At 42.6% G+C, this 21,863-nt stretch overlaps 1 protein-coding gene across 1 annotated transcript in view; it reads right to left on the bottom strand.

Moving 5' to 3' along the window:
* The window catches only part of SH3RF3 (SH3 domain containing ring finger 3), a 249,718-nt gene that overhangs the window by 33,335 nt on the left and 194,520 nt on the right, over positions 1 to 21,863 (bottom strand). The window contains exons 5-8 of the mRNA XM_027675014.1: positions 13,775 to 13,875; positions 9,494 to 9,664; positions 5,972 to 6,222; positions 1,728 to 2,032 (exon numbers count right to left, since the gene is read on the bottom strand). Of these exons, the coding sequence (XP_027530815.1) occupies positions 1,728 to 2,032; positions 5,972 to 6,222; positions 9,494 to 9,664; positions 13,775 to 13,875 (828 nt within the window). The remainder of the gene's footprint in view (positions 1 to 1,727; positions 2,033 to 5,971; positions 6,223 to 9,493; positions 9,665 to 13,774; positions 13,876 to 21,863) is intronic.

The following is a 21,863-nucleotide window of genomic DNA, read 5'->3' as shown; positions in this document are numbered from 1 at the left end:
TGAGCTCCCAATTGCCTGAAAGAAATATTTGGGCTTAGGCAAAGAATAGGAACACAATTAACTGGCCAAACATCAGTCACTATTTCTAAAAGGAAAGGAAACATTATTAACTCAGATCTTTCTAAAATGAAAGTGAAATATGACATGGACAAGATTTGGGAATATGTTGTTCAACGTGGGGCAGTTATGTATTTCCCAATCCAGTCAGAGATGAAAATTTTTATTGTCACTTCTGTCTGATACTTCCCAAGTAGTGAATTGGCCTTTGGCAATGCTCATTGCAATGATGTTGTATATCATTTGCTTCTCTCCTTTATCCATGGAGCTCAAAAACCTCTTCACTTTACTTTTCTGCATTCAAATTCAGTAACTTTAAGCTGTAACAGCTTGGGAAAGGTTAACCAGTATCTTAGGACTGAACTCAATATAATTTTGCCTATGGACTTTCAGTGTGCAGTCTCGCATGAATTAAAATATAAGGACCTATAGTTTAATCCATTTTAGGAAGTATTAAATAAGACTGAGGTAATGTGAAGATCTACCATCTTCTGCCAAATGCCGTACACTTCCTTGGACTTGCAGAAGTAGCAGGTATTATTCTGCTTGCACTACATGCAGTCCTTGATGCACAATTTGGAGTCATTCTTTGTAAACAAGTACCTGGATTTCACATCCAGGCTAGAATTTCTACACACTTTTTCTTTCACTGAAAGGCATTTAGAGAAAATTCAAGACAGGATTAAGGAGAGGATTTTAAAACTTGTGTTCCTCATTTTGTGAAGCTAGGGGTTATCTGTGACCCCAGTGACCAAAGAGACCCGCCACCTCAGTATTACCTTGTAAAAAGTAACTGTTTACCCCATATGGGGTAACCATATGTCACCATGGAAAAGCTCAGGAAATATATGGAAAAGGTTTTTGCAGGTTCAGAGGAAAAGCAGGCCCTCTCATCTCTTTCCCCTACTGAGATACAAACTAGGATCTTGCTCTGCTAAGCAGTAGGGAGATAATCTTCAGCATATATATGAGAACTGCTGATACAATGTAAATATTTGGTAAAAACAAAATATTTGCCAAGAACCTAAAAGACTGTGTGCTTAAAGTAGCTCTCCACGCTGCCTTTCCTTAGCAAGGTGTACAAGGAGACGTGTACTCAGCTATCAGTCCCACTGCTGCCTCCTAAGAGATTGAACCTACAGTGCATCATACCTACATCCCAACGAGCTGTACTTAATCCCCTTCTCCTCTTTTGGCTGTGCCACTGCAATGAAATTTTCTTGCAGAAACAGGTGCTTCTGGAACAGTCAAACAGCTCCTGCTACTCATGAGCCAGTGTCTGTGGCACCTGATGCAGGGCTGGTACCACCATCAGCTTCTTCAATGTCACGAGGCACACGCTCCTGACTTGGCCGTCGGGTTTCGATGGCCAAGAGCCCACTACAACATCTCTCTCCACCACTGCAGATTTGCAGATCTCGGAGCCAATCATTGGAAGAAACACACAAATTCAGCTCAGTCAACCTCATTTCCCATCTGCGATCAGGTAACACGAGAGCACTGTTGAGGATGGTGTGGGGGAAAGGATGAAATGTGAAAATAATGTGAGATGAGGATGCCCAAGATATTTGGTGATGGAAACCAGTTTCCACCCTCCCAGGTGGCTGCCAGGTCCCTCCTCAACAGCCCCACGGAGATGCAGCAGGAGTGCGAGGGACAGCAGCCCTTACCTTCTCGTTCTTCCTCTCCTCAGCTTTGCTGGCAGGTCCAGGGGTGACAGGGGCACACAGGGGCCCACTGCCCACCTCCCCATTGAGGTGGGCCGCGCTGACGTTGGGCGGGGTGATGGCGGCGGCGGCGGAGGTGAGGGGGATGAGGGGCCGGGCCCCTGGTGCGGGCGGCTGGTGGCCGTGCTGGGGAGACACGGCGGGGTGAGGCCGAATGGCGGCTGCGGGCAGGCGGGAGGGCGAGCTGGGCGTCCGCAGGGGTGACACTGTGGCGGTGGGTCGGTCTGGGGCTGGCACCGTGGGGTGGGCTGCAGAAGGAGGACAGAGCACGGTTAAACCTGCCTTGCATTGGCAGATCTGGCCCTTCAGTGGTCATCACTGCCACAAGGTGCCAGGGCCTGACAGAGAGATAAGCTCTTAGCCTTAACCCAGGATATCTCAGCCTGGAAGTGTTTGCAGCTAATTCCCCTCCAGGCTGCAAAAGGCCTGTCTGAAGTCACCAAAATTGGCTTGTCCTCTCCAGTGATGTGACTATCCCTGTGCATACTATCTTTTAGAAATACATTATCTACTTCCAGCTGAGCTGTCTTCCAAAACCCCTCCTAACCTAATAGGTTTTAGAGCAATGCAACATGGGACCTAAAAGGTTAGCCCAGATGATCCAGGCTGACGTAGCAGACAGCAATTACAAAGGAAAGTCTCTTGTTTCAGCCCTAAAAAAATGATCAACAGCACATCACTGTGCTGCACAGGATAAATTAAGCAGAAATCCATCGGAGGATTTCTGAGCTCAGCCTCCTCTCTGCCAGCAAAGTCCCTAAGGGACTATGCAGTGCCTTTTAGTCTGGCTGCCCCTGCTAAGCAAATCCTGCCTGCAAGCAGTGGGAACCAGAAATTAGTGCTTGTCTGTTTAACGGTGACTGTGACACACTGCCAAGGTCAACCCTTCAGGGAATCCGGAGCCTGTTGCATGCCTCATGTTGCAAAAAACGTGACAAAGCTCCAAGTCCGTTTCCACAACTATATTGTCTGTGACTTCCAGGTTGGTTGATTGCATAGACGTAACCTAAATACCACTCCACTTCAAGTATTTACAGCTTAGAAGTCAAGTTCACACCTAGACATTCCCTCACTTAAATGATTCAGTAATAGGACTGGCTGGAAAATGCCCATTTCATAAATGATTTCAAGGTTTCATAATCTTGTTTAGTTCTGTCTCAGTGCAAAATTTGAACCTTTGAACATTTTTCTGAGAACAGCCTACTTGCTCACACCACAATAACCTCTATTCTGGTCAGGTTATTCACCTGGGATGTGAAAACATAGGATCAGGTCACTGCACCGTTCTCGTCTGTGGAGAACACCTCTGGGAAGTTGTCAATTCCCTTTGCAACAGTACAGCTTTATAGTTGGTAGTTCTATGGTTGAACTACATCCATTCCTGACAAAAACCGTTGAGTTCTGCAAATCAGCTTTTCTTTGACCAAGATGCATTTTACTGGAAAATTTCTGACCCACTTTGATCTGTGGTTTTCTTACAAATTCATCTGAAGGATGCATTTTTATGCAGCTGGAATTCACTCAATCTATAACTAAACAACAATGCTAGAACAACCACTATTTTCTGTTTCTGTGGTAAAGAGTGGCATCCTTACCAGGGATTGAAATGAGACAATGCCATTAGTCATACTCACTACACCAGCTGAGCACTCCTGCCAGGAGGGAATTTCATCCCCCAGTCTTATGTCCTATTATCTGAAGCAATACTGAACATGATGGGCCAGTGACCATCAGATTAGTACCTCTCAAGTTTGTATGATTTTGCCTCACAGCAGCTTCTCAATTTTATAACATCTCTTTTTACTAATGTTGCTCATAGCAAATCAAACTATCATTAAACAGTCTGTAACTTGATGAGATTTTATCATGTAACATGAGGAAGGCCCTAAAAGTTGTTATTACAGACACCTTCAAGACTACTATTACTATTAGTTACCATCTCCCCCTCCTTGAATTACCAAGAACATACACTGAAAGCGCAATTCAATTCCAGAGAGCCAGACAGGGCACCACTAGTTATTTTGAAGCAATTCACTCCTGATTTTCCCATTTGGAACCTGTGTGATGAGCAACCACTGCTATCAGAAATCTGATTTTCCACGACAGTTAAGCTTGTAGGGTCAAAGTTTTGAATTACTGTTTGTAGGGAGCAATGGCTTTCCTAAATTTAGAGCAAAAGTACACTAATGGAATATCACTGCATGTACCTGGGTGTAGAACCCTGATTTGGTAATATTAGGTACAATACCTCTTTCATGTAGGACTTGGTGTTTCCACACACAAAAAGGAAACAGAAAATATGAGAAACAGTAAAATAAATGGCCTAAGAAAAATCAACTCTGAGCAGAGCTCTCATATTTTATTCTGTAATTTTATCTGCTTACTGTTACAACGTATGCCTTTGCTCTGGAATCTCTGTATCTGGACTGTGCTGCATCAAACATGCTATTAATTAGCAATGCTCACTGAAGGCTATTTTTGTTCTACACCACTCATATTTCATTTGGGGTGTATTCCTACACTAGTGGCCTTGTGCAAAATTGATTCGTTACTCATGTATATTGCAAGCCAACAGAAACGTGATTTGAATACTGTGCCAGCTTGCCTCTCTTGGAAAGCTTTTGCAAAAGTCAGTGCACTGACTTGTCCTGCAGGACTAAAGGGACCTTTTGAGGGGCTCTGATCCACAGGATACTGGTAAGGAAATCCATTACAGAGAAAATTACTGATAATCATGAAAATTTCCTTTATTTATCCTGGAAAAGGTTTATTTAATTAAAATAAGAATTTAATGAACCTTCTGGAAGGGTTGGAGAACTCCCTGTTACGAGGTTTTGAAACAGTTCTGTGGTCCCTGGATCACCCTCCCTGCCAACTCCTTGGCACTTGAGAGGTGTCGTAGTGACCTGGAGGAGCAATCTTAAATCAGGGAAGCTGCTGGAGGTGTAGCACAGCAGCACTGTGGGAGAAAGCTATGGGACATGCCAGGTCTCTGGGGCAAAACAATCCATCACCTCAGTTTCAGGAGAGTCAGGAGGGCTCAGGAGGCACCAGGAGCACCTGAACACTTCCTGAGAGCCTCACCTAAAAGGGGACATTTTTGGCTCGGCACTGTGGGAGCAGAAGGGCTTTTGGAAGGGTGTGACTTGAGGGGTAAGCAGCACTTTCTGAACTAAACAAAAAGAGGATAAATTGATTATCCCTCAGTGTGACATGGACACCATGTAAAGCACTGTTTGCTGAGCAGAGGAGTCTGCACTGTTCGAGATTCAGATTCACATGTATTTGATTATGTTTTCTTCCCTTTGGTCTGGACTGTGCAGGAGGTGAGATTACATGGTCATAATGGTGCCTCCTGTCTTCAAAAGGTATGAATCCATGGCTTACTCCACAGGGTATTTCTCATTTGTGCTTGCTCTGTTTTATATCTAAGACCTCAGTTTTGAGCAGTCACAGTTCTTATTGATCTGCCTTTGCAAACACAATGGCTCACATCCCTATATAATATCAGAAACAAAATGTTTTAAATTTTGCTAAAAAGTTTCACCCCAGGATTTACTTTTACTTTATTCAACATCAGAGGCTGTTTAACATCAGGGAAAGGGAAATAAATTGTACTCTAGAAAATTGTGCTGTACATCAGAAAGGGAACCTAGAAAGAACAGAGGCCCCCTGGTGCAAGAAGCTCTTATTTTCATTTCAAAAGGTGGCAGCATTTTCAGATCTTTTTCTTTATCACTAGCACTGGGTCCCATTCTGCCTAATAAATACCTTTCATCCCTGAAGCTCAAGGAAATACTTCTTAATTTTAAGGCGTGTATTACTTGCCCTGCAATACAGGTAGTATTTTTCTGTCAGTAAGCCAACTGGACTCAAAACTGTTAATCTCCCCAGTATGCAGGGTGCTTGCTTTCACTCAGATAAATTGTATAAATATTTGTAAACACTATAATCTATTTCAGCTGCAGCAACAGAACAATCTGATAAACACAACGTGGTTCCCAGAGATCAATAGAAACCCATAAATATTACAAGCAAAGAAAATATACTGTATCCCACATTGACTGAGCTGTGACAAACGAGAAAGAAAGCTGTGGGGACAGGCAAGTTCTAGAGGCTTGCACTCAAGAGGTAAAACATCAATCTTCCCTACGCAGGGTGAGAGGCACTGACGGGTGTGCACCTACCTATCTGCATGGTGTTGCGAGGCTGGCTGGTTGGCTGCTGAGCTGAGTACCTCAGGCAGTTATTCAGCTGTGGAGAGGCTGCCTGCAGCTGGGGATGTGTCTGGGGAGTGGTGATAGGAACAACTGGTCTGACAGTCGTGGTGACATTGGTGTGACTGGCCCCGATGGGGTGGATGGCTCCTGGAGCTACTTTTGTTGTTGGAATTCCTCCAGCTCCGCTGTTCCTGGGCTGCCCAGCTCCCACTGGCACCCTGTATGGAATCAAGGCACAGTGTAAGCATGCTGCAGAGACCCCAATACCAAATCACAGTGCTGATAAGCACCCCCAGTTACTTAGGGGTTTTAACACGTTACTCTATCAGTTGTTAAAGTAAACTGAGATATAGATACACATTTATCTTTATAGGGCCCAGTTTTAAGTATGCTGGAGGACATTTTCACCCCTTTATCCTACAGGAAGAAGTGCAGAGTAAAAATGGAAAAGATAATTTATCTTATCACTTTTTTATTATGCTACATTTCTGTCTGAATAGCTTCTAGTAAAATCACAAATCTTAATTCAGAGGAAATAAGTATCTCCCAAATGTCATTTTGTGTGCCAGAGGCTATTTCACATGGAGTGATAATTAAAACATACTCAGAGATCTTTTCTTGGGACCAAACCTGCATACAGCCCTACGGGGAGAAACAAGGATGGATAATGCCAAATCTGAGTGTGGCTATTGAAGGGGACTGAGAAGCAGCAGACTTGACAGGGCTTGGCTTGGCTGAACATTTACCCTATTGATGAAACCAGCCCTAGCTCAGACTTGCTAAGGGAATGCAAAAGGGAAGGGAATGCAGCTGACCTGAATGAAAAAGAAATCGAAACAGTAATCGACCCCTCTTTCATTTCTCACTTAAACTGTACACATAATCTGTATTTCATCTGAGTGGCCAGGTAGGCCTCAGAGGAAAGGGATGAGGCTCTTTCTCCCATGTGATGAGTTCAGACTACAGCATGTCTTGATCCTCTTACCACTGAGCTAGAAACTCTCTGACCAAGACAGAAGGACACTGCGGAGAACAGAAGGACACCAATGGACAAACTCAGCCGCTGCTCAGCAGCTCTTTCTCTGACTTTCTTACTCAGGTTCCTGAATAATTTCAATGCCCAGCAATAAATGCCATGAAACAGAGGGATCATTTTGTGCTGTTCTTCTCTCTCGGGCTGCTCCTTGTGTGAAGGTCCTCCTCCAGGAAAAGACAGCACAGGGATATGAGGCAGAACAAAGCAAGATGAAGGAAATGGAAATGCGACAGTGCAAGGGATTAGCAAGGGAGGAGAGAATAACAGAAAAAGTACAAGAGCCAACTACAGGAGGTGGACCGGGAGAACTTCTGGGTCCCCAAGATTGTTGTGTGGAAAACAGAGAGAAGATCAGAAGGAAGGAGTATGCTGAACAATCTGGTCTGATTCAGAGGACATGAATGACAGAATAAGTAACCCTAAGAAAAGAGTAGAAAGGGGAAGAGACAAAAGAGTAAAATCCTGATAGAAAAAGACCAACACACAGGCTGGAAGATATGGTCCAAAACTGCAAAATATAGCTATCCCTTCTGCCCAATCCTCCCTCCCCCAAAACCACAAGAGGAAAGACAACACTGTGCTGTCAGTGACTTGACTCATCTCATGGTGCAAGGTTTGCCTGGAATACATTTTGCTAAATGAATCTGATTTTTTTTTCTCCATTTTTTTTTTAATAAACCTATAGGTTGGGAAAAATTGGAAATCCCACCAGATGGAAATTTTGACTGTCTGTCATCTGCTATGAAGAGCTGGCAGGGTGGCAGGAAGGTTCAGCTGAGCTGACTTGGCCATCTGCACTAGACTGAGTTTGCCAGAAAAGCACACCTAACAGTCCACTGAGAGCTGTGTTCAGGCAAACATGCATGCTGACAGGTACAGAAACTATTTGTGACTCCCACAGAGATGGAGAGATGTTGGATGTGGCAAATTTCCTCTGCTGCCCTTTACCTGTCTGTCCATCAGAGTCTTGGTCTTTTTCCACCACAGTCTGCTCATACATGTTTTGGCAGCTTATAAATCTAGTTCAGTGTTATTAAATTCATGGACAACTTCTTTTCCTTGGGTTTTGTAGGGAGTGGCAGAAAAACATGCATGAATCTAATCTTCTTCTTTGCTGTCAAAGGGCAACAAAATATGCTGAAAGTGCAGCAAATAGGAGATTTTGTTGCTATCAGATTTTTCATGCTCTTCTCCCTAAGAGTGATTTGCACGGGAACTTAATTAGCTCACAGGATCATAAATAGAATCATAAAGCTGCTTTTGGGTTTTGTGGAAAGCACTTTTGCCCTTTAGCACTTTTCTGTCTTGTTCTAGCTGTGACATGCTGCATTTAATAAAGTCTTGCTGATTCAGATCACCAACCCTTCAGCACAAACTTCCCTACTAATTAAGAGCTGAAGAGGCAAGGAGTAAAGGCAGCCAAGGAGCTCTATAAAATAAGATAAATACATTTAGGGTGATGAACTGTGAAGAACCAATGAATTAATATTTGGGCTTTTTTTACCGAAATGCAATATTAGGACTGTCAGCAGGCTTAGCTATCTCTAATCTGCTCTAAACTTTTGGTCTTCCTCAGCCCACATATTACAGACTTGACATAAACTGTAGATGGAACAAAGTTGGATCAATTTTTCAAGATCAACACTGTCTGAATCGTGAAGTGCCTTTCCCTGGATAGGAGTGAAAGATGGTGGAGACTGTGCACGTGGGAGGAGGGACTGAGCATATGAAAAGCAGTTAGCTGAGTCTGCAAATCCACAGTTTGTCTAAAGGAGACATGGGCATACATATGGCACCATTCACCTGCAAGGAGTATGTGGGGCAATCAGTCTGGGACACAGCGATGAACTTTCTTCTCAGCTTTCAGACTATTTCAGAGTGGGCTCTAGATCAGAAACAACCTTTGACTTGGGTTGTCCAATACCAAACTCTGAAAAATGGCATTGCTCCCCAAAACATGCTATTCTTTCCTTTTCTCATCTTCTGCAATGGAGATGGGTAGGTAAAATCAGAAAATTTACTGAACTCTCCTACCACTTCTGAATTTTAACAGTTCAAAGATTAGTCCAGATTCAAACCATTCCAGGTCTTTGCTTTAAGAAAAACAAAATCTACAAGAGAAGCCACTGAAAAGCAAGACGCAAGCATTCCTTATTTTGTTACATGTCCAGTAGTTTTATAACAACAACAAAGTGTTTAGCCAACAGATTTTTTACAAAAGTAAAACCTGGGCTTATCAGAGGTTATAAATGCCATCAATCCAATACAACTACTGCAATCTCCTGAGGACATGGATAACTCCAATGCTACAACCAGCAAGTCTCATTACTGAAGTCTGCAATGCCACCAGAAAATTTCTGGAAGGGAAATGTGATTTCAGAGCAGAGCTACATTGTTTTCAGTGTCCTCCAGATGCAGAGAACTCAGCCCCAGTTCAGGCCAGTGGTCCTCACCTTGAGACAGGTGTCACGTAGTTGCCTGGGAAGACACCGGACATCCCACTCCTCAGAGATGTCCCCTTGAACCAGCCGTCCTGGCACTTCTCAATGACCCGGTACATCTCACCTTTGCGGAGCTCCAGCTCATCGTTCTTCTGGGGCTTGTAGGCATACAGGGCTAGGTAGCTGTGGGGAGAGGTCACACAGGAAGAGAGCACACAGATGGCATCAACCACCACTTGTCCTGCTCCAACTCCAGCCCCACAGAGCAGAAAGTGAGCAGAAGCAATGTTAAGAAATTGGGGTTGAAAAGGGACATCATTACAGCACACCAAACAAGGAAGGGCAGAGACCGGATTCCAAGACAATAAGGGAATAACTAATCAGAGTAAAGTAGGCTGTAATTTAAAATTGATGAGACATACTTCTCACTCAGGGCACAACCAAAGTGAAACACTGCCATACAAAGTAGCACTGCAGTTAAGGACTTAGCAACACTTGCAGAAAGACAAGGCAATTACAGAGACAGCCAGAGCAACAAGGATTAGAGTAAGAGGGCTTTGCAAAGCCTAACATTTGGATAAAGCATATATTCATATGCTTTAGGGTGGGAGCCTATTGTGGAGATTCAGAAGAAACTTTTCTTATGGGTAGGCTACTCCAAAAGCACTTAAGACACCTTTACTTGCATCTTTCTCAACCCTATTTATGCTGGCCAAGTTTAGCAACAACACACCAAACTGTTCTGATCTGGTATGGTAGTTCTTGTACCATATGGGTAAAACAAAAGTGACAGAGGGACAAATTCTGTAAGGGGCTTTTTACTTCAGTAGGTGAAGTGGTAGAATTTGGCTTTAGATGTTTTGCATGCAAATATTCTAATAAATCTTTAATAACAATCCAATATGTAGAACTTTTTATTTATTTAATTATAGCTTTTATTTATTCCCTTTGTTTAGAATCTTTCTATTTATCTCTCCTTTGTTCTTCTGTTACTACTTCAGGGATGTGTCTAGTGTTGTAAAATGACTATAGCTTAAAGTCCCTAAAGATATTCTCTCTGTTTAAAGAAATCCTTGTTGAAAATTAAGAATGATTGCTTGCACTTTGGGAAATAATGGAAAGTTGGGATAGAACAGCAAGAGTGTACAAACAGAACAACATTTTCTTTGTAAATACCATTGTTGTTTTTTGTTTTGTTATGTAGCTTTTCTACAGATGCGGAAAGGGATTTCTGGTAATTCTTGATCAAGGTTATGCCTTCTTGAGTTTTTCTTTATTTATTTGTTCTTTACAGGCAGTGAAGAGAGATTAAGACAAATGGGAAAACACTTACAGAAAGTGCATTTACACTACAAAGTGCAGCAGAATACTCTTAGGCTCGGGGGTGGGTGAGAAGAGGCTCACTGCCAACCTTATAGCAGTGAACCAGAGAAATAATGAAAACTATAACCATTGCGATTGTAGATTTTCAGCCAATAAAAATGATACATGACCTTTTACTTCTGCTCTCCAGGAAATATAATTCAGGAACAAATCCTGTTAGTTTTTGTGATTCTACTCCTTTACTCTATCAGTAGATTTTCTTATTTTTATTCTGAAGACAGTAAATAAACAGCAGTAATGAGTAGAATATGAAATATTGGTAACAGCTCCTAGGGGAATGCTTAGGCTGATGTGCCTGGCTCTGTTTACCACGCGCGTGGGGTACAAAGACCTAATCAGAAACTGTATTTCATTAGTCAACAGATGGGAGGAAACACCCTGCACATCCTTTGTTTAGCCTATGTAATCAGGTGGTCTTGAGCAGGTCTGTAGCTGTTCACACGATGGAAAACATGAGGCTACATATGAACTGAAGAACATCAGAATGTGTCACCCTGACAAGAAATAAGGTTGCATGCTTCGGTGCTGATCTTTCAGCACTGCACTCTGCAAGGACATAACAGAAAGTGCCAGACTGCAGTCACTCGAGGGAGCAGAAAGTGTGGCTTTGACTACCACTTTTGAAGTTGCTGCTTACACACAGGGCTCAGATTCAGAAGCTATGGGTAAGGCAGGGGGTCAAGGACAGAGCATTTTAGACAGACTCACTTAGCCTTTTTCCCCAAGGGGCTACATGTAATAATGTAATTTACAGGTGGAGATGCTGGAAGAAGGTGCAAGGAAAATTACCCTAATTGGATCACAGTCTGTTGTGCCTTGCAGCTATCTCCAGCTCTCCTACTAGCTTCTTTCTGTTCTCTCCTACTAGCTTCACCCTGCAAATTCCCCCAAATCAGCCATCAGTAAATCTGAATATCCAATATCACAATAAACCTAAACATCCTCTGGATAGAATAGAGACTAAAAGAAGGTGTACAACAGCCCAGCATGGACACCATACCAAAACAGACCAATCTCTGTATGGCTAAAGTGATGAAAGCTTGTATGTGATAAGCAAATATGGTGACCCTGGGACAATAGAGGTGGTCAGGGCTTTCTTTGTGGACCAGCGATCCCACCACCTACGTGGGGCAGTGAGGATGTCCATCCCTGGGGGTGTCCTCTATTAGTTGCAAAGAGGCAAGGGGTTCTCCAAACCCAGTGACAGGCCCCACCTGGGTCCATTGCCCACCCTGTGGGGACAGGCATATGCTCCATGTGCTGGCAGAGAGTGGGCTGTGGAAGAGCTGGCAGGATGCCTGCTCTTATCCATGGCTGAAAACAATTTGAGTGCAGGCAGCTTCCCTCACCAGCAAGTGTTTCTGGGTTTTTCCTCTGGCAGGAAATCAGGTCTAGCAGTCCCATTTGCTGAGGCTGACTCTGACTCAAGCCAAAGTCTTTGGACTCGGACACATTTCACTGTTCTCTAGATTTTAGGTATAAAACTTCACCACCTAACTCCCTACAACCTAGAAGAAAGTGTTTAAAACAATGAAATCTTGCAAAATGCAATATCGATTTATTCTGGGATATATGAAACAGTGAGGCTAAGAGTTAGGGAGTGGGACCTAGAAGAAACCAAAATGTTTATTAGAAGTTCCCTAAAAAAAGGTTTAAGTGAGAAGGTAGTTTATGTTCTTGGACTTGGGGATTTGCCTGTGACTCTACTTATAATGCAGAAGCCCCGGGGCTCTGTCTAGGTTGCACCTCCCCACTACTGCTACAGCTTTCAAATAACACATCCTCTTTGACTGGAACTTGGCTTACAAATGCAAAATGACAGATTGGATTACAAGGCTGCTTCACAAGGGAGATGACAGGAGAAGCACGGGAGGGAGAAGGGGAGGGTTGGTGAGGCATGGAGTCAGGGGCATTGCCAGAGAGCTGCAAAATGTCCTGATTCAGCAACTTAATACTGGAAATATTGCCAGTTACTGCTTCCTAGTCAGGGCAAAGTTTGAAATAAACTTGTGCCCCACTACGTGCCATGCAGGGTGCACAGGGTGACTACAGGATGATGATGAGACCTCTCTGTGAGGCATTCAGTGATGTTTGGTACCTCTCAGGTATAAAGATCTCAACTTAGTAGCCAAGAAGAAATTTGTTTGGTTCTGTTCCAACAATAGGGGATATTGTTCTTAAAGAGTATTTCCTATGTTATTTTTAGGATTTTATTTGTGAATTCAGACCTTGTTTTAGCCATATCATAAAGCCCCAAAATATGGGTGTGCATATGTGTATGTGTCTCTATAGTTGTCTTGCTTTCACAAGGTATATGTGTTGAGAGGAAAGGGTTCAGTAGTTTAACTTGACAGGTATCAGATAAACCAACCAGACTAGTAGAGACTTAATGAAGTCTACTCTTTTTGTTCTGTATCTAGTAAACCTTCTGTTATTCTACACACTATTCAATAAGCCCATATGCCCAAGATATGAAGTTCATTCACTGCCTTTGTTCATTCACTGTTTATGGCACTGAAAAAATGCAATTGGGTAATTTTTTCTGGTTAACGATGAATGTATTAGGTGTTTGATTGTATGGGACCACACCTTTATAAGAGCTTTAAATGAAGGAAGATTTTCTTTAGCTGCGAGGTGTTCAGTTTGCTTCACTGTGGTTCGTACAGCTATAATATTTAAAGTCTAAAAGAGCTCACAGACAAAGGGAATAGTCTTGCCTTTTTCTACTAATTTTTCCATTTCAGAAGAGGCTGCCTCATGTATGAAATTGCAGTCTCTCTCTTCTCAGAATGCTCCTGAGCTGAGATTTGGGCTTTTGGATTTTAAACATACACACACACATATGCACGTGCACACATGCACACACAATTGGAAACAAAAAGAACACAGTGACTGAGATGAGTTGCTTACATATTGAGGGGGAGCTGGACCTTCGGTGGTGTTCCCTGATCTCCAATTATTGCACTTGTCCTGGGACCAGCCACTGTGGCTGTTCCAATCAAAGAGGAATCCTGAAAATACACAAAGAACATACAAGGATTTAAGATGAAGGCCATCATTTCCTAAATTGCTATGGGGTGAAGGCACAAAGGAAAAAACTCACATATTTTATTAAATTCCCAGATTTTCTAACTTCATGATACTGCATTAAAAAAGACATCTTTTAGTCTTACATATTCCAAAAATATATTTCTGACACAAAGGGTATCAGGTTATTAGCAGAATTTCTACCTGTCAGAGAAATTTTAGTTGTATGTTATGTGCAGATCTTAAACGTTTTAGAACATTAAACTACTTGACTATTTTGTAAAATCAGCTCAAAATATGCATCTCTGCAATAGTACCTTCTCTGATAAAGGTAATCTTTTCCCTTCAAAAACTTGTTTTTTAAATCAGTACTCTTTTGGCTAATGGTTATGGATCTATGGAGAAGAAGATACTATTCAATTTCCAAAATGCAGTCTCTTTTCTATATATTGTTTTTATCATCATGAATATTATTCTCATTAAAAAAGGAGACTATACTACCCAAAACGTAGCTCTGAATGAAGAAAGTAGTAAACTCCACTTTTACCCCAGAAAATAAATCTCCACTCTCATACAGACAACTGGGCAGATCTTCTCCTGCTATTAATGTGAAAGGCAACTCTGAATGTAATCATTCATTTCTCAAAGCTTTATGCTTAGCCAAAGTATGTAGGGCAAACTCTTTTGAGATGTCTCACCAAAGTCCTCATTCATCTATGTCAAAAATGAATCTTGACTGGAAACTTCTCCTGAAGTAATGCCAAGGCCTGTAGCAACAAATCTTCACTGCAGACAGGGCAGAGCTGGGCTGATGGGACTTGGTTTACTTGAGCTAAAAGCATTTTTGGTAAATCTAACCAAATACTGTATGCACATCTGTATGCAGAATGGCTCTACAAAGTAGGAACCAAAGTTTACACACAAGTTGCAGGTTCAGGCAGAGCGTGGTATACACAGCAAAGATTTTGAGCAGTTCACAGGCCTCCAGTGCAGCTGTTCTGTTTCCAAATTCTATCTAACAAACAGTAATTAATTGATTTTAGGAACACAAACATAGAGGTAGTTTTTGCTTTTACAAATGACACTGAATTAAACCAAGACACTGAGTTAAACCAAGACACACATTTCTCCTTAATTATTGGATTTCAATGTTAGCTCATTCTAAAGAAGCCCACATAATTATTACAGTGTTTGTCTTGACAGTGCATTGCTAAGTTTTATTGCTTTGCTTTGTACGAACATAGTATCATTAGGAAATCGTGCAGCAAAACATGAAGACACTGCACTGTGATTCCATAGCTTTTGGCAAAAAAACAGATGTCTCGTCTCTCACCAACATCTCCACTCAATCATGAAGTTGCAGTGAGAAGTACAGCTCCTTTTTCTCATTATTTCCCCTAATGTTCTGGCTGCTTGCTCAAAGAAAGAAGGATCCAGGCAGCTCTTAGTCCTATGTGAAAAGTAAGCATTCTTTCCAGTAACTAAGGCTTTGTTAATACTGCCTGTCAATGAGATAATACCAACTTACAGAAAAAACACAACAACCCACTAAAAAATGTAGGAGTAGCTGGAGAATGATCCCTCATTTGTTATTTTGAGCTGGTTAATGGGGTTAGGGATTGCGGAAGATGCTGGGCTGAGACACCTGGCAGCTGCCTCATCCAGAAGGTAAGTGAGAAATTAACTGGTTCAAGCTTCTTCATCTCATGCCACCACTGCATGCCTGCTCTGAGCTAGAGAAACTGTCTCTAAGAAAACAGAAAATGCATCAGTCCCCACCCTTTCTCACTAGGAAAAATAATTTTGGTTTTACCTCATGAAAAAAACAGACCTGAATGAACAGCCTCAGAGTGCAACTGTAAAGGCAGAGAAGATCACAGCAGGATAGAATAGGACAGAATGGGATGGAATGGAATGGACTAGACTAGACTAGAATATTGTGTTGGAAGTGACCTGCAACAATCATCTAGTCCAACTGAGTCCATCTGACCACTTCAGGGCTGACAGGTTTGAGGCATCAACCACCTCTCTAGGAAGCCTGTTCCAGGGTTGACCACTCTTTTGTAAAGAAATGCTTCCTAATGTTCAGTTTGAACCTCCCCTGGGGCAGCTTTGAACTATTCCCATGCATCCTGTCAATGGACACCAGGGAGATGGTATCAGCACCTCCCTCTCCACTTCCCCTCTTCAGGAAGCTGTAGACAGCAATGATGTTGCCCCACAGCCTGCTTTTCTCCAAGCTAGACAAACTGTCCTCAGCTGCTCCTCATAGGACATTCTTTCAAGCCCTTCCACCAGCTTTGTAGCCCTCCTCTGGATGCATTCTAGTACCTTCAAATCCTTCTTAAATTGCAGGGCCCAGAACTGCACACAGAACTCCGGGTGAGGCTGCACCAACACTGAATACAGCAGGATAATCACCTGTTTTGAGTGACTGGTGAGACTGTGTCTGATGCACCCCAGGATGGGATTTGCCCTCTGGGCTGCCAGGGCTCCCTGCTGACTCAAACTGAGCTTGCTGTCCATCAGCACCCTCAGACACCTTTCTGCAGGGTTGCTCTCCAGCCACTCCTCTCTCACTTTATTCTTGTGCCTCCATCCTAGGTGCCTCCATCCTAGTCTGCTATCATCAGCACACTTGCTAGTGGTGCATTCAGTAGCACATGATATATATATACACAAACACATATTGAACAGAACTGGCCCTACAACTGAACCCCAAGGAACACCACTGGTGACCAGCCATCAGCCAGTTGTAGCCCCATTCACTACAACCCTTTGACCTCTAGCTTTTGGCCAGTTCTTCACCCAGTGCATCACAAATCCACTTATTCCCTGGATGGACAACTTGTCCAAAAACATGCTGAAGGACAGTACCAAAAGCCCCTCACTAAAATCCTGAAAAAGCTGCATCCACTGCCTTCCCTTCATCCACTAGGTAGGTGACCCTATCAGAGTAGGATATCAAATCAGTTAAATGGGAATTCTCTTTTGTGAACCCATACTGACTGTTAAATATGACTGCATCATTCTTTAAATGCCTTTCAATAGTACCCAATATAATGTTCTCCATAACTTTTCCAGAAACTGAGGTTAGATTAACAGATCTGTAGCTCCCTGGGTCTTCCCTCATGCCTTTTTTTGTAGACTGGAATAACATTGGCAAGCTTCCAGTCAGCAGGACCTCCATAAACTTCCAAGACCTTCGATAGATGATTAAGAGGGGTCCTGTCATAACATTCCCTAGCTCCTTCAGAACTCTCAGATAAATCCCATTAGGCCCCTATGACTTGTCTACATTCAGCTGATACTGCTGGTCCCTTACAATTTCAGTGCCATGTAAAATCACTGTTCCTACACTTGTGGTCCTCCAACTCAGGAGACTGGGCAGCCCAAGGTCTATTAGTATCACTAAAGATTGAGACAAAAAGTGCATAGAATGCATCTGCTTTTTCTTCATTCCTGTTAGTCAGATGACCACCTTCACCAAGTATCAGTCCAATGCTTTCTTTAGATCTCCTCTTGCTGTTAACGTGTGAAAAAAAGCCCATCTTGTTACCTGAAACAACACTGGCCCATTTCAACTCTAAGTGAGCTTTGGCCTTTCATGTCTTCTTCTTATGTAAATGAACCCCAGCTCCATACTCAGGTTCCTGAGAAGCCTAACCTTGCTTCCAGAGGTCATGGAGTTTCTTTTTCTTCCTGAGCTACACCAGGAGTTCCCTGTTCAGCCAAGCTGGTCTTCTGCTCTGCTTGCTTGACATACAATACGGTGGAATTGTCTGCTCCTGTGCTTCTGCAAGGTGAATCTTAAAGACTGACCAGGACACTTGGACTCCCAAGCCCTTAAGAGCAGGTTCTCAAGGGACTCTGCTCAATACCTCCCTGAATAGCATAAAATTTGCTCTCATGAGGTCCAAGGTAGCAACTCTGTCACCCTTTTTTGTCATTACAGTGAAAATTTAAAAATCAACCATTTCATGATCACTGTGGCCAAGACAGTCATCTACTCACCCATTCTTCCTGAGTCCTTCTCTATTCACAAATAGCAAGTCCGGGAGGGCATCTTTCCTAGTTGGCTGAGTACCCATGACAAGAAGCTATCTCCTACAAACTTCAAGAATTTCCAAGACTCATCACAGCAGTATGATGTTCCCAGTTGATGTCTGGGAAGTTGAAATCTCCCATAAGGATAAGGGCTACTGATCCAGAGATTTCTCCTACTTGCCTATAGGATAATTCACTGGTGCTTACATCCTGGCTGGGCGATCAGTTGTAAACACCCTCTACAGTATCTCCTTTATTTTCCATCCCCCTAATCTTCCCCCACAGGCTCTCCACCATATCATCATGAACTATGAACAGGGCTGTGCAATCAGCCTCTCCCTTATTTACAGTGCCATACCTCCCCTTCACTTGCCCTGCCTACTCTTCCTGAACAGCCTTCAGCCCTCCATGCCAGCACTCCAAACACAGAACTCATTCCACCAAGTCTCACTAGTACCAAGGATATTGCAGCTTTGGGAGCTGACCAATGCTTCCAGCTCATCTTTTTTGTGAGACACATGCTAGCCTTTCATTAGCTGCTATGATCCTCCCTCTGCACGCTGCAGCCAAGTCAGAGTTTGCAGAGATGCAGCTACCCCAGCCTGGAGTGGCCACTGCAGGCACTGTGAGCTAAGCCAGACTGATTCTGCAGAGGGATGAGCTCAAACCCAGAGAACAGAGTAGCCGTCAAAGCATCATCTATTTTCCTGTTTGCACTGACAGTGGTGCCTTCTGTGTCTTCTCTATTACTGGAAGTATGATCACAAGTGCTTTCTTTTACCCTTGTACTAACATATAGTCCAAGTGGTTTAGAAATCATGTAACTGCCATCAGTGTCACTGGATGACAATGTTGCTTTCCTCCCTTGAATAATCCCAAAGATATCTCCATAGTCATGTATGTCATCTATCTACCTGACATTCAGTTTCTTGCCTATGTCCAATTACTCTAATATTATTGCATCTAGTGCCAGCCTGGACCCTACAAACCATTCATTTTTGCCACTTTGCATAGTCTAGTATCCTATGCATCCAAACTCTAAATCAGTGTCTGTTTCCTGATCATGCTCCAGTTTTTCTTTAGCTGCTCTCCTCTGCAGCTTTGACTTGACAATGTACTTGCCAGTCTGTCTATGACCCTGCTTTCCATCATCAGGTTTTACTCCACAGGACTTGCTGGCCTTTCACACACTGAATTCAGGTCCTCTGATCACATCTCGGCATTTACTGTCACGCAAGTATTCTGCTCTGCAGTTTCATCTGCCTCTGTGCTCCTTGTCTAACTCTCTCCATGGCTGCCTGATTGTCACTATGCATCTGAATGTTCACCAGCTTTGCATTTAAACTACCGTCCCTGACACATTTGGTGAAGGCTTTCTAAGCTGCCTCTTTCAAGGACCAGTTCTTTCTAGTATGTACCACTAATTAGCTCATATTATAAGATACAATATTGCTAGATTATTTTGCATGATAGTATTTACAATAAGATTTTGAAGAGACTGATTTTTGTGAAAGAATAATCTCCTATTTCTTCATACTTATTACCTTATTGGAAGTTTACCTCTCCAGTTTCCATTCACACAATTCTATGTGCATCTCTTCAGCTACCGGTAACACTAATAATCCTCCTGGAAAACACAACAGGTCTTTCTCCATCACAGCTGGTAGCAGGACTTAGCTTGTTTTCCTTCTTTATTTAGCCCTGGAGCCAGGTTGTACTTTTGCTATAGTGATCTAAGGAACAAGGTACTAAATGTCCTCCTTTCCTCTTCATCTGCTCAGGGGAATGGAAATGCAAGATGATGCTCTGATTTTTTTGTTCTGTGCTTTGATACCTTTTGGGAGGATTATGTGCCACATCCTTGCTTTCTGATGGAACACCCCTACATAATCCACCTTTCTGTGGCACCAAACACACAAACACCGCCATGCACAGGCATTACACAGGGAGGGCTCAAACACTGCAGCATTTGTGTCTTAATCCTTCTTCCATCTCTGCTACTCACCACTACTAAAGCTTAATGGGGAGGAGATGTCTCTGACAGCCAGGTTTTTAAGAGGTATGTAGGCACATATTGATAAAAACAAGCACCTTGCAGAGTTTTCTCAGGGAGGCATTAAGTACCTCACTGCCTGATTCTCATGGATTTTATTGCAATTTAAGTAATAAGAGTCACTTCTGAAAATACCATTTGGTGTCCCTCTCTATCCTTATGAGTCTCTAATGCCTTTAAACATTTTACCTTTGAATTTCTAGACGTGACCTGCTGGGTAATCACATGTAGCACACACCTCCTGATTAGGAGGTTGTTTACTCTAAATGTGGCATGCAGTGTCTGATCTAGACACTGCCCACTCTGTCCCAATTACTTAGGCCACTGAACAGCCAAATCTGACTTCTTCATCCTTCCTCTTCTACCTGACATCCTCCAAGCACCACTTACCACTGTTGATGTTTCCAGCTCAACAGCAACAGATCTTCTCTTCCATGGGCCAGTACAGACCCAGCTGCCAGCCAGCAGGGAAAAGCATGCTGAAAACCATCTCCAGATCCCTCTGCACTTATTTTCTGCTTCTTTGTGACCACTGGTGGCACAGCAACTTCACCTGTACTGCAAAAGGCTAAATCTTGAGTTAAACTCCCAGACTATACACCCAGGCACAACGATGCTGCATGACAGGTATCTCACTCCCAGCTCATGCTGTGCTGTCTGTTTTCATCACCAGCTACTCTCATGTAGTAGATTATGTATCCATGGGCTAGATAGTAATATAAAAGGACTTATTGCTTTTTTCCCGTAAACACAATAGCTTCCTTTGACCACTGAAACACAAATCCCCCCAAAATGTTACTGAAAGCCCAGAAAGACCAGGAAATTAAAGGTAACAACTGGGCTGAAACATCATGTCAAATTCATTCGCTTTCTCTCTTCCTGTCTACATCTCTACGAAGGCATAAGAATTACTAGTTTGGACTTCCAGCATAAATTATCTTTTCCTTTCTCTTGTATATTTACTTTAAATTTTCACCAGTACTTTAAGGCCACATTTGTGGTTTAGTTTGAAAAGACATGGTGCCTGTAGGGAGTAGTGAAGTGCCTTGCAAAAGCAAAGGACTCAGTCTCGGAGGAGAATAGAAGTCAGAAGTACAATGATATTGCAGGTTGCAGTAGCCTTCACTGAAAAATAATTGTTGCTGCTATCAGACGAAAGTTCTTATCATCTAGAAAATCACCAACTAGAAATCTCAGTTTTGACTTCAAAGAAAATCCAGCACTGTCTCACCACAGGGCACTTACAACATTCATTAATTCACAGGAAAAATTCTTTTAATGTCTCGAATGCATATTTACAGCTTACTTTAAATTTCTCTTTAATATTACTTTAAAATAAGAGAAAAATGCCCATTCAACTCACACAAGTTGCCATACCATCCTCTGGAAATATTATAAAAAATAGGCTAATGGGCTTTAAGATTCCTGTTACTTGTTTCTCTAATTTGATGACTCCATAAAACAATGACTGTGGCAATCACTCCAGGCCTTAATGTTCCTAGAAATAATGTACTAGCACTTAATGCATGGTAGTGCCACCAAGTATTGATGAAAAGTGTTACACACAAGATCAAGTAGCCTCATCAAATGCTAATTGTCAAAGTGGGGGCTGAAATAGACTTACCAATTCTAGAGGCAGACTTTTTTTCCATAATGGTATGTGTGTAAAAAACCAAACAAATATGCAGGATAACAGCTGCAGCTGCATAAATAGCTGCATAAATACCCAGTTCCTTTCTGTGAAAACTGGAGCTAAATTTAAATGATTTAGCATTTACTGAGGGGTTCTTACAACCTGAAAGTATCTGTGTCCGTGGAGGAAGGTGAGGCAGAGTATTATGCCAGCCTGCTCTAGCACCATGTTCGCCCTGG

The sequence above is a fragment of the Neopelma chrysocephalum genome, unplaced genomic scaffold, assembly GCF_003984885.1.
Source record: "Neopelma chrysocephalum unplaced genomic scaffold, ASM398488v2 Primary Assembly neopelma1_25, whole genome shotgun sequence".
NCBI lineage: Eukaryota > Metazoa > Chordata > Aves > Passeriformes > Pipridae > Neopelma > Neopelma chrysocephalum.
The sequence above is the reverse complement of the archived record's forward strand: the minus strand, read 5'-3'. Positions and strand labels throughout refer to the sequence as shown.